The sequence below is a fragment of the Camelus ferus genome, chromosome 21, assembly GCF_009834535.1.
Source record: "Camelus ferus isolate YT-003-E chromosome 21, BCGSAC_Cfer_1.0, whole genome shotgun sequence".
Classification (NCBI taxonomy): Eukaryota; Metazoa; Chordata; class Mammalia; order Artiodactyla; family Camelidae; genus Camelus; species Camelus ferus.
In genome coordinates this window covers 24,094,823-24,107,226 of record NC_045716.1, presented here as the reverse complement: position 1 = coordinate 24,107,226, position 12,404 = coordinate 24,094,823, and the positions used below count along the sequence as shown (strand labels likewise).

The following is a 12,404-nucleotide window of genomic DNA, read 5'->3' as shown; positions in this document are numbered from 1 at the left end:
TTTTTTTTTTTTTTTTTTTTTTTTGGTGGGAGGTCATTAAATAGGCTTCGTAAAGATGGAGAGAAAGCCAAGGGGAAAGGACTGCGCGTCAGAGGGTGAGGGCCCACTCTATTCCTCTGCCGAGGGGTGAACAGACGATGACAACCGACACGGCAGCAAGACGGTTGGAGAGGGACCCGAGTTCGGAGCACCCGGTGGTAAGGGGGCTGCGGGTAGTGCTGGCGTTAGGGGCGCACCCTTCCTGGGGATTAAAGGGAGACGGGTCGGGGAGACAGGCGCGAAGGCGCAAGCCGCGGGTGGGGGCTGTTTCTGTGGGGGCGAGAAGGGAGGTGGGTTTCTGCGGGCAGCCGTTTGCTCTGGAAGAGTGCATTCCAGCCGCCGTCTGGGTCCTTGGACCGTTGGGGACGGTTGGGCCCTGCTACTGACTCTGCGCGGCGAGGAGACTCGAGAGCCGGACCCTGGCCCTTCCCCGCCCCTCTCTAGGGGCTTGCCCGCTGCGCTCCTTGTACGGTGGGGCTCTTTCGCCCCAGCTCCTGTCACAATGCCCGGCGTATGATAAGCACTCCGTAAATGTTTGTTGGGCAAATCCAAGATTATATCTTGGGTCAGCTAAGGCGATGCCATTAGCCCTCAGGTTTTCCTTTTGTATTGGTTTATGTGTTTTGTTTTATTATTAATTTCTATAATATATACTAGTAATCACATACTATTATTTTATTGTTAATGTTTTATAATATATGTTAATATTATCAATCGTTTTGTATTATTATTATGTGTTTTGAGTAAGTAATATATGCACATGCTACAAAGGAACAAAAGGTCTCTCTTCCCTCAGAGGCAACCGGTTTTACCAGATTCTTGTGGATTTTTCACAAAATATTCTATAGCAAACATGCATATATTAAATATGTTTTTATGTATGTTACCATGTTATATATACTATTTTGCAGTGTCCTTTCATATAGTCTAGATATCTTTCCATTAGCTGCACAGAGGAGTCTGCCTCATATTTAAGTTTCATATTAAGCCTGAGGGGTGTATTAAGATATATTCAACCAGTCCTTTAACATGATATTGATGCACAAGTGCATTTCATTTGGCTCTTGTATATCTGTACAATAAATACTTAGGGCTGCAAATATTAAGTCTGAGAAGTGCATGCATTGCTTTTTCATTTGGATAGATACAATTTAATAAATTCTCTTTCTCCCACAAAGATTTTTCTCATTTTCATCCCACCAGCAGTGCTTGAAGAGTTTTGGTAAGTATAGTATTGCCAAATTGCCTTCAGCAAAAGTTTTACCAATTTTCTCTCCCATCAGCAAACTTCTACAGCCTGATATCAAACTTTTTGTTTTTAGACAATCTGATAGTGTAAAGGGTATCCCTCACTGCTATTTTTATTTTCATTTCTCTTACAAGTTTCAGCATCTTTTAATATGTTTAAGTGGCAGTTGTAGTCTGATTTCTGTAATTTGTTCATTCACTATGTTCATATTTTTATTGGTTATCAGATCTTTAATATTTGCTCTTTGCTCATATATAGGTTAAAAATATTTTCTCCTTTTCCCAGTTTGTTCTTTGACTTTTTACTTTGTTTATAGTGACTTTTTTTTGCTATGCAACTATTTTTTCTTTTTATGTAGTTGATTTTGTTGGCATTTTCTTTGATAACTTCTAGGTTTCATATCATATTTAGAAAACGCTCTTACTACCTAAGATCATTCTGAAATTATCCTGTGTTTTCTTTAAATACTTTTATAAGTATCTTTTTGTGTATGTAAATATTTAGTTCACCTGGAATTTATTTTGGTATTAAGGTGTGAGACAGAGATCCAATTTTATTTTGTTTTATCCAACCCTTATTGAATAACCCACATTTTCTCCATTGTTTTATTTTATTTTTTCCTCCATTGTGTTTTTTTTAAAAGGTCACCAGGCTGCCGCTTCAATATCAGAAACACACAAGATGCAGGGCATTTGCCTAACAAATGAAGAGAAATAGGGAAAGAACTTTTTATGTGCAGATTCCAGGAAGGCAGATTACAAACAGCAAATCTGAGTGTCTCTTAATAACACTTCAAGCCACTTGAAATATAAAAAGGTAATTGTTTTACTTTAGAAAATGCCTTTGAAAGTTCACTTTTTTTTTTTTTTTAAACTACTGCAGGACATTAACTGAAATAGAAATCCTGCAGAATTTGGGTAGGGGAAAAAAGCCTTACCAATATTATGAAAATACTTTTTATGAAATGGTTTCAAGGATTGTGAACTTGGCAGATAAAATATAACAGGCATTGAAAATACTTTTACCAAAGGAAATCTATTGATGCAAATTAAGTATATTTATAAACCCAAAGACTAGGTAGAAAATTTCTAACAGTATAACAAATGTGCTTTCTATTAGTTGGATTATTGAAAGCAAAACAGTTGTAACGTATGTATCTCATTTGAGTAGCAGAAGGTTGTCAAATACTCATAGAAAAGCAGCTTTTGAAACTCATTATGTGTTATAATAATGCATGTTTCTCCAAAAATTACTTTTGAAAGTCTAAAGCTCTCTACTTGATAAAACTATAAGATGTCTGTGTATTTATATGGTGATAGAAATTGCAAAAGGCTTTATACTATTAAATATACATACGAAATTAAAATCTTCCCAGTCCGAGGATTCCTGTAAAATTTACCCTTTTTTGTACAATTTGGCAATGCTAAATTACAGATCTACAGAAAATATATTAACCAACCAACCATTGTTTCATTAGAAACTGCACCAAATCCAATGTCAAAAACATTACTTTTCTAGGATGAAATGTCCTATTACGTACAAAAAGAATTGCTGTTTGGAATTTGCCACAATCTGTTAAAAACAGCAATTTATTCTCCATTGTTTTTTAATGTTACCTTTTATAAGATCCAAATTGTCATATATATTTGGGTCTATTTCTGGGTTTTTCATGTTCCATTGATTTCTCTATTCAATTCTAGTACCATACTGTTTTTTAAAATTGATGTACATTATGCATTTTAAACCAAAATTTTAAAAATTGATATATGATATACATACAGAAAAGTGCACAAATGAAAGGCATGTACGTTGATAAATTTTCAAAAATGGAACCTTCAAAAATGGAAATTTTCATTTCATTTGTGTAACCAATACCCAGATCAAGAAATCGAACGTTACCAGCACATCTGAAGTCGCCCTTGTATCACTTCCCAGTCACTACTCCTCTCAAGGGTAAAGAAACACTCTTCTGATTCCTAATAGCAAAAACTAGTTTTGCTTGTTTTGTTTTTTTATGTAAAGAGAATCACACGGTGTGTACTCTTTTGTGTCTGGCTTCTTTTGTTCAACATTATTTTTGTGAGATTCAGCCATATTGTTGTGTATAGTTTTAGTCCATTCATTCTCACTACTGTGTAAGTGTTATACTGTGGGAATGTAGCACAGTTTACTTTTTGATTTATACTGATGCCATTTTGATTAGAATCACATGTTTTTAGATTATACCTGAGGGAGAATTGTTGTATTTATGATATAGAATCTTCCTATAAACAGGCATAACTCATCAATGTCTCAGTAGTAGCATTTTAAAGTTTTTGTCATATAAAATTTACAAAATTATTTCTAGGTGTTTGAGCGCCTTAATTGCTATAGCTACTTTTAGTTTTAAACAGGTAAAAGGATAATTCAGACCCAAAGAGGAATGCCCGTCGTTGCAGTAAAAGGCACAGGCTTGTTTTATGGGCCTATCGTCTTCCAGCACCAGTGGGAGGTGGTGGCAAAAAAGAGGAAATGAAGGGGAAGCCCAAAAAGAGGGGTTAAAATTTAAAAACCATAGGAATAATTAATCAGATTAGTGAAAAGCCAGGTGTAATCACTTTTCCTGGAAATGTTTGGCAGGAGGGTTGACTTCTAATTGGTCGGGTAGGGAGGTTGGGGAGTAGAAGGGATACCTTTAGGTGAGATGATTCCAGACTCACTCTCAAGTCACTGTGTGTTTGGGATTTGTCACCTCATTCCCCCTCTAAGAGCTCGAATCAGGATGAAAAGACTGAGTTGTGAGAAGTTGGGTTCGGGTGCATTGTGATTTCTTTATTGTCACCTCTAGTTTCAGAGTCCATTCTGCTTCCTTAAAGGGTGTTCTGAACAAGATGCAGGTGGCAGTTGGTGAAACCAGTTACAAAGTGTGAGTTGCCCAGAGAGTCCAGTGGACAGGTGTTTCCACTCAGTACATCAAAGCAGGAAAGTAGACTTTAACCAGAGGGCTGGGCAGCAGGGGTTCTCAAACACAGCAGCCTAGTTCCAGGGCACTGGCTGCTTGTGGAGTTCCCGTCCTGGACAACATGCAGACAATTCATCCAAGTGATTTTCAGCTATCTGAGGTTTTGGAAAACAGCACACTCCCTTTGCCTATTGTAGGAGTCACCCCTTCTTCTCCTGTCACTCAAGGCTCTTCACCAGAAGCTAGTGTCTAGGAGCATTGGCCTCACTGTCAGAAATTACGCTGGTGCTATGCTCCAGTCTTTGGATCAGATTGATGAATTGTGGCAGGTGTCCTAGGGGAGAGGTATTCCCCTCAGCCTCTCTGGCCACCACCATCTAGCTCTAAGTCTTCCTACTTAATTCCTCTTTACAAAACAGTTTGGAGGAGAGTCCCTGGTCTCAGATGCTCTTCAGCCTGAATCCCCACCACCCTCACTTCTTAGAGCGGAAGTCCTACCCCAAGTCTCCTCCCTCTCGCTGAGAGATGAATGCTGGGAGGAGAAGGGGAGCGGGCCGGGAGAAGCTGGAGGCAACAGTGTGCCTCTTTACAGAGTCCATCCTGTCACCTAATCTTACCTGTGCAGTTGTCTATGTCACACTAGTCCTTCCCAGCCTTTTCTCCTCACCTCTAAAGGACCCTGGAGGGCACAGGCAACCTAAGCCTTCAGCTTTTCCCCTTGCCGCCTGAGGCTTCTCACAGCAGAGGCTAGGTGTAAAATATACATGGGATTTCAGAGACCTAATATGGAAAAATAATGTAAGATATTATTACTCATTTTTATATTGATAACATTGAAATGATAATAGTTTGGGCACATTGGATTAAATAAAATATAGTATTAAAATTAATTGTATCTGTTTCTTTTGCTTTTTTAATGTGATACTAGAAGATCTGAAATCACATTTGTAACTCACATTCTGTTTCTACTGGGCTGCTCTGGAGAGTGTGGGCAGCAGCATCTCCCAGTCCAGACACATGTCATCTGTCCCACTGACTCAGGGGCTTCCCAGAGAAGCTTTCTCTGAACAGCAATGCTGCTCTGCCCTTTTCTGCATTGCAGTGTGGACAACTAGAATGAGATCCTCTGGTACCTGACCCTCAAGTCCCAACCTAATCTGCTGGTGGAAGGTTTTGGAGATGAGGGAGAGGGTTGTGTCCTGAGGAGACCTTTCTGGTGTCTTATAAGCTGGAAAGTGGAGGTTGATGTTAAGAGAACTGTGTGTGCGTGGTCAGGGGCAGGGCTGGAGGCTTGGGGACACCCAGCCTCTCTCTCCAAGCTGCTGGGTTCTCACGTTCACCTCTGGCCCCACCCCCGTATTCCCACCTCTGCCCCACTGAAGAGCTTGCCTGCTGGTGAAGTCCTGCGGGCTGTTGCCTTATGGCGCCAGCTTCTCTCACCTGTCAGGGACAGTTTGGGCTGGGAATCTTCTACTGAGTGGCGTCTCCTCAGAGCAAGGACAACAGCAGCAGAAATGGCTAGGAAGCTCATGATGCCTGCGTACTGTCAGGTGAGGGGAGACTGGGGGGTCCTGAGGGTAGAGGAGAACTAAGGACACTGTGCAGATGCTGCTGCAGAGAGAGGAGGGGAGGGGAGGTTCCCGGACCACGTGACTCCCCACTTCTTAGCCCCTCCCCCTGCTCCTTCCTCTCCCCGCCTCCTCCTCCCCTTCCGATGATCCTGAGGCTGCTGCCTAGTCGCTTGAGCTCGCGGCATCTCCACTTTTTCTGGCTCTGCTTTGTCCTCTCTTTGAGGCACACTCAGAGGCAATCAGCATCTCCTCCTCCCACTCCACCTGTGCATCTAGGGTCTCGATGTGACAGTGACCTCCATCCAGGGACAGCTTCCCACTGGGGCTGCACTAAACACGGAACAAGGGGAGACTGCTGAGGGACAGTGGGAATTAACCAGGTGGGCAGTTCCTGCTGCTCCCACTTCCCCCCACTTGTCACTACAGCTTGCAGTGCCCCTCCCACCTTGTTCCTCCAAACCTGGTCCTGCTGTGTTCTGGGCCTCTCTCCTTTGACAGCTGCAGGTTCTTGCTTTTGTTAGTCATTTTCTAGGAGTTCTGTTGCTTTGCATTGAGAGTACTAGGGATCTTCAGGACAGGAATGGTAGGGAGATCCCAACAGAATGAGAAAGAAGGGAAGAAGCTGGGGGTCCTGGGTTGGCATTTCTGCAGAGGGTTCCTTGGAAGGCAGAGGATCTCTCTTCTAAGTCCAGAGACGGAGAGTGCAGGGGAAGGGCTGACACTGAAATGGGCTGGCCTTGCTGATCTCTCCAGGCATGGTGGGCAGCCTCTTGCATAAACCCCTTAGATTCAGGCAAGGCCATTGGGATACAGGCTCAGTGGGCAGGCAGGGTAGGAAGGGGAAGTTCTGACAGAGATAAGGGGTGGAAAAGATTGATGTAAAGAAAACTCCAGAGATCACATAGAGTTATGGCTGCTACTGCCATGGCCTTTTGGCAGCAGGTTTAATAATGTGACAGATAGAGGCAGGTTGTGGGGGCTCATGCAGATCCAGTGCCGGTGTGTAGTCTGTCCTCCGCCCTCCCCACTGACACCCTCTTCTTAGCCTGAGGTTCCTTGCACCTGGGGAGGGGACAGAGCAGAAAAGAGAGGGAGACCGCCTGGTTGAGGAGCAGAGACTCCAAGAAGTGAGTGCCACTTTCCAGCCCCACTTCTGAAATAATCTTTTATTTGTGGTTGGCAATTGGTATTGGTTATTAAGAGTATGTGTAAGTGTGTAAGTGTCTGTGAAGAAAGCCTGGTACTGAGGCTAGCAGACTGGAGGGTTATATTTCCTGCTTTGCGTGTGGTGGGGGGAGGGCTGGACTGTCTACAGGGCCTACACCCTCCGCTCCCTGGGACCCTCAGGGAAGAGATGAGTGCGAAAGCACGAGGAGGGAGACTCTATCGAGGGGCAGCATTAGCTGCTGGCATGATGCGGGCGGAGGTGTGGGAGATCTGTGCTGTTGAGGACTAGGTTCTGGTCCAAGCAGCCTTGGTTCTCTTCCCCTTTGGTATCTGAAGCTGGCTTGGATGGGTCCCCAGTGTGGAAGAAAAGGTCAGAAGAGCTTGGCAGTGACCCGGTTGCCCCCAGAATTCTTATCCCCAGAGGTCCGAGGTGGCACAAAGTCAAAGGTCACATGATGTTTGACCCGGCCTTTGCCCTTGCTCCAGAGGGCAATGAGGCCAAAGCAGAGGGTTACTGAGGTGACGAAGGGGAGGAAACCGACTGCCAGCACCATAGCTATGCCTCTGCTATCCAGAAAGAAAGGCTGTGGGATCCCTGGCATGGTGATGTTGGGGTCAGAGAGAGTGCCATTTGGTGGTTCAACTTGGATAACTTCCAGCCAGGTCCTCAGGGAGTCATTCCCAGCGACATTGCTGACCACACAGACATAAGCCCCTCTATCCCGTAGCTGCACGGAGCGGATCTCCAGTGTCCCATCCTCCAGAACCCTTATTCTCCCGGCCCTTCCCAGCCAAGCCCCCTGAGGCCTCATCCAGGAGACGGTGGGGGCTGGGTCTCCATCTCCAGAGCAAGAGAAAACAGCGTGCCCCCCCTCCTCTGCAATGACCCATCGTGGCCCGGACTTTCGGATCAGGGCTGGTTGGCAGGTGAAGTGCCCCGGAGGTAGGATGTCTGAAAACTCCCTCAGGCTCTTCCCCTGGACATGCCGGGGGCCGGCGCAGGCAGGGGGGGACGTGCCAAAGTCCAGGCGGTGGCGGAGCCTGAGCAGCCAGAGGAGGCGGCAGTCACAGGTCAGAGGGTTGCCAGACAGCCTCAGGGTGACCAGTTTGTCTGGAGAAGGGAAGGCTGCTTCCTCCAGGGTTTGAAGGGCATTATCTGCCACGTCCAGGAGGTGGAAGGCAGTCAGGCCATGGAAGGCGTGGGCAGCGATGGAGGTGAGGCACGCCCCCGACAGCCGGAGCTCCTGGAGCCGCACCAGGGGACTGAGCCTCCGGGCCGGGATGGCTGAGATGGGGTTCTGAGACAGGTCCAGCACCCTGAGGAAGCTCAGGTGGCGCAGCGCTTGGAAGGGCACCGAGCTCAGGTTGCAGCGGGTGACGGCCAGGCTGCTAAGGTTGAGCCCAGCCAGGCTCCCGGGCTCCAGAGCCTCCAGGGATGGCCAGTGGTGGATCTCCAGCTCCCGTAGCTGCCCCAGCCCCCGGAGCGCCCCTGCCAGCAGCCTCTCAATATCCAGTTCTCGGAGCCTTAGGGCCGCCAGCGCTGGGAGGCGGGCCAGGGCCAGGCCAGGCACGGTGCTGAGGTTACAGCGCTCCAGGGTGAGGGCGCTCAGCGCGGCCAGCCCTGCAAAGGCTCCCGGAGCCACGAACACCAGGTGGTTGTCCCCGACCTCCAGCTGCTGGAGGCTGCCTAGCTCCCTGAAAGCTCCGTCAAGGAAGAGGACAATCTGGTTGAGGCGAAGGTCCAGGAGCGTGAGGGCAGGCAGGCCCGAGAAGACCCCGGGCCCCATAATTCGCAGCCGATTGCCCTGCAGCCTCAGGGTGAGCAGGCTCTGCAGGCCATGGAAGGCCCCCGGCTCGAGGGTGGACAGCTGGTTGTAGCTGAGATCCAGTTCCTGGAGCAGGCCCAGGCGGGACAGCATTCCCCGCTGAAGCCCCCACAGACGGTTCCCACTCAGGTCCAGGAGCTCGGTGTCTAGTGGGAGTCCCCCTGGTACAGCCTCTAGTCGCCGGTGGCCGCACAGCACTGCCCGGGGTTGGGAGGTGCAATCACACACAGCAGGGCAGCCGCCGCTGCTCCCCCCAGGCAGGAGGAGCAGGAAAAAGAGGGGGGGCCACGGGGGCCAGGCTTGCTTTGGAGCTGTGGCCACAGCCATTCCCTCTTCAGTCCTGGAATAGATGACATGGCCCTTTTTGGAAAGTGGCTTCAGATGATGGGGACCCTGGACATCCCTGGGCCTCCTTAGAGGAGAGAGAGATTTGAGCTGTCCATCTCAGCATGGCCAGCAGGCAGGGTGCTGGTGCACACCTCCCTGGAGCCTCCTGGAGCTCCTCTTTGAGGAAATGGTACTTTCCTCCCCCTCCCAGCCCTGGGTAACAGGCCAAGTGCTTACTTGCTCATGGAACCCTAGTCAAGTGGGGTAAGTTTTATGGAATGAGACAGGAAGCAGCAGGGAAGTAACTTTGAGTTTCCTTGTGTCTGTGAGATCCAGAAATGCCTCAGGTCCCTTCTCCCCGATAGCTGCTCTGTCCCTCTCTGCCCACCCTTCTTCTCCCATATTATCTACCCACAGCATTGTCTAAGCTCAGGGGGATCCCATCTTTGGATCCTAATTGGAGAGAGGCCTTACCTTAACTAAGTCATCCAAGGCTGGGAAGCATATGGGCCTCAGCTCAGCCCCCCAGGCTCCACTTACTGCCTCTGTGCCATCTTCCAGCCTGGCCCAGGGCCTGAGGCCACAGGCTAACAAGATCCAGTCTCCCCAGAACGCCTGGTGGACGACAGCCAGGCTGCACAGGAGCCAAGGCACAGGGTGCAGGAAGCACACGAATCCCTCACAAGAGCCCCAAGGGCAACCCCTCCTCCCCTACAGATGACATCGGGGTATGTGAGGGACCCAAGGGGTGCCCAAGTTTTGTCGCTTGGTCCCCAGACTCAGGCGTCTCTCGTATCCCTCCTTCATGATCGGTTTTGCTTTTTATGATTTTTTTCTCTTTTTTCTTTATGGGGAGGAGGTAATTGGGTTTATTTATTTACACTTGGAGAAGGTACTGGGGATTGAACCCAGGACCTCGTGCATGCTTAGCATGCGCTCTACCACTGAGCTATACCCTCCCCCCGCTTCATGATGTTTTGATTCAAGCCTAATGTGTGAGTCTCAGGGAGATCTCCTGTCCCCTTTGGCCTCTACTGCCTGAGCAATATGCAAGAAACGGATTGTGAGCCAGGGAGGCATAGGTAAGTGAGGAGAGACAGCACCTGGGATCCCTTGGCTGGCACAGCAGATCTCTGGGCACAGGCTGTGTGCACAGCCTGTCAATTTAAAGTAGGTTTCTGGGTGCCAGAGGCCTGGGCAACATCAGGAAGATGGTGAATATGATGACCACTGGAGCCTGACCGAGGTGATGGAGACGAGGTCTCATAGACTCACTGGTTCAGCGACAACCCAGACCCCACGGGAGGAGAGGTATTGGAATTGGCAAGAGATGGCTAAAGAGATAGGACAAGAACCAATAGATGCTCTGTGAGAGGCAGGATGCCTGGGTTTCTTTCTAGCTGCAGATCCCAGGTACCTCTGACCTTTCAGGCCTCAGGTTTTCCGGGCCCTACAGGGTCAGCTCTCTACTACATAGTCCATTTTCTCCCACGTGGAACTTAGGGGAGGCAGTGTAAGAGATGGGGTGATTGCTTCCCCTCTCCTTCCCACTCTACACCATCTTCTAAAAGGACCATGCTGGTGGCTACCCTAGAGCTGCTTTGGAGGACTGTAGTAGTTGGGAAACTGAAGAAAGGCCAAAAGAGCAGAGGAAGGTAGAACACCATTCTGAGGCTTGGGCATGAGAAAAACTGGCACGGCAGAGGCTGCTGCCCAGACTCCTCTGTTTCTATCTCAACCTAACAGGGATCTACAGCATGCTAAGACTTCTCCAGGGAGACAAATGTCCCAGCTTCCTTCATTCTCCCTGTGCCTGTTCAGGGAAGTCCCCCTGGCAGCTAGCTCTTTATTACTACTGCTGCAGTTCTTGCTCATCCTTTTTACTCTGCATTCAGCAAAAGTGCAGTGAAGGGTGTAACCCAGCTTCCTTCCTTCCCACTCCTGTGAGTGTCCTCTTAGTCTCCAAATGCCTGCTGGGCCAGGGGCTGGGGGATCTGGCCCCCTTCTCTTTAGGTGGCTAATGTAATTACGAACTTTTCTGGCCATTCTCCATGGCTACGGGGTTGGCTTCTGGCCACTTTGCAGGAAGAGCTCAGTGTCAGAACCACTTCTTTCTCTCCTCATATGGGCTGGGGTCCGGGGCATCACCCCTCAAGGAACAGGATGCTTTCTTCTTTTTGTCTCTGTGTGGTAGTCCAGAGACACATTTGATCCTGGATATTCTCTTTAAAGCAGACATGAGTGAGGCACAGGAACCTACATGGGGCGCGGGCTCTTAGAAGAAACATTTCTGGAATATCCATGCTGATTGCAGAAAAACCCTTCCCAGAGGTAGAGAGAGCACCTGGGAAATGGAGGGAGGTCTCCTTGGAGTCCTTCCCCCTTAAGGGTACCTGGGACATCTTAGTTTTCCTGTCAAAGTCCTGTGGGACCAGGATCAATGGTTGCCTGTGAGTGGGGTGGGCACAAACCTTCTAGCCTTGACAGGTCTGGCCTTGGCTCTGAGAATGTTATGGAGAAGGGCAGCTGCAGCTCCGGGACAGGAGGAGGGGGCACTTACCAGGGAAGCTGGAGGGTGGCATCAAGTTGGGTACTGCATCCGTCCAGGGCTGGGGGCCGTCCCATTCAGGCTGCGCCTCCCCTGTGTGCCTCACTCCCCGCTCCCTGCCTGCCTGCCGGGTCGCCTGCCCGCCCACCGGCCCGCCTGCACTCCGCTGCTGCTGCTGCTGCAGCCGCTGCTGCCAAGACCGAGGTAGAGAAAAGAGCCAGAAAGCATTTCTCCTTTTTTTTTTCCTCTCTCTCTTTTTAAACCAGGCAAGAATGAGTCTGCAGCAACCCTGTTGGTGCAAAATAAATAAATAAAGCCACCAGGGAGGGCTGCAGCAAGCGCCACTACCGATGGCAGTGGAGGGGAGGGAGCGCAGGGGGAGGGTCTGGAGTCTCTGGGGCGAGCAGTGGAAGCGGCTGGGCAGTGAGACGGGGTCTCTTGGACATCCTGACTGTCCTCTGGGGAGCTCTGGGGCCAGGCACTTTCTGTAGGCTGTCAGTCTCCCAGATGCGGGGCAATTCCGTGCAACCTCTCATTCTAAATGTCCCCTGTGGGCATCATTCGTGGGGAAAGTTCTCAGTCCAGAACACCAGCTGTGGAGCTTAGTTTGAGATTGCTTGGGGGTGGGGGTGGGGGTGGGGAGTTGCTGAGGATCAGCTCTCACGCCTCACTGAGGGGCTTGCTTAGGGTGGGGGCCAGAATCCTTACAATGCTGATGGCTGGCTGGGCTGGACAC

General features: G+C 49.1%; 1 protein-coding gene and 1 long non-coding RNA gene across 2 annotated transcripts; one reads left to right on the top strand and one right to left on the bottom strand.

Moving 5' to 3' along the window:
* Positions 1-81: 81 nt before the first annotated feature.
* LOC116658746 lies at positions 82-5,076 on the top strand. Its single transcript, XR_004314033.1, has 3 exons — positions 82-197; positions 1,218-1,261; positions 1,932-5,076. It is a non-coding gene; the product is annotated as an uncharacterized LOC116658746 (long non-coding RNA).
* A 1,667-nt stretch (positions 5,077-6,743) lies between these two features.
* On the bottom strand, positions 6,744-12,361 carry LINGO4 (leucine rich repeat and Ig domain containing 4). Its single transcript, XM_006177158.3, has 2 exons — positions 11,681-12,361; positions 6,744-9,133 (listed from the first exon to the last, which is right to left on the bottom strand). Exons 1-2 carry the CDS (start codon positions 11,743-11,745, stop codon positions 7,339-7,341), a joined length of 1,860 nt encoding a protein of 619 aa, XP_006177220.2. The 5' UTR covers positions 11,746-12,361; the 3' UTR covers positions 6,744-7,338.
* Positions 12,362-12,404: the final 43 nt, after the last annotated feature.

Bases quoted from the DNA above. Each gene is read 5' to 3' on its own strand.
- LINGO4 (XM_006177158.3), bottom strand. From the start codon at position 11,745: ATGGGACGGCCCCCAGCCCTGGACGGATGCAGTACCCAACTTGATGCC. The intron at 9,134-11,680 runs GTAAGTGCCCCC...CATCTATTCCAG, and splicing joins GCCACCCTCCAGCTTCCCTG to GACTGAAGAGGGAATGGCTG.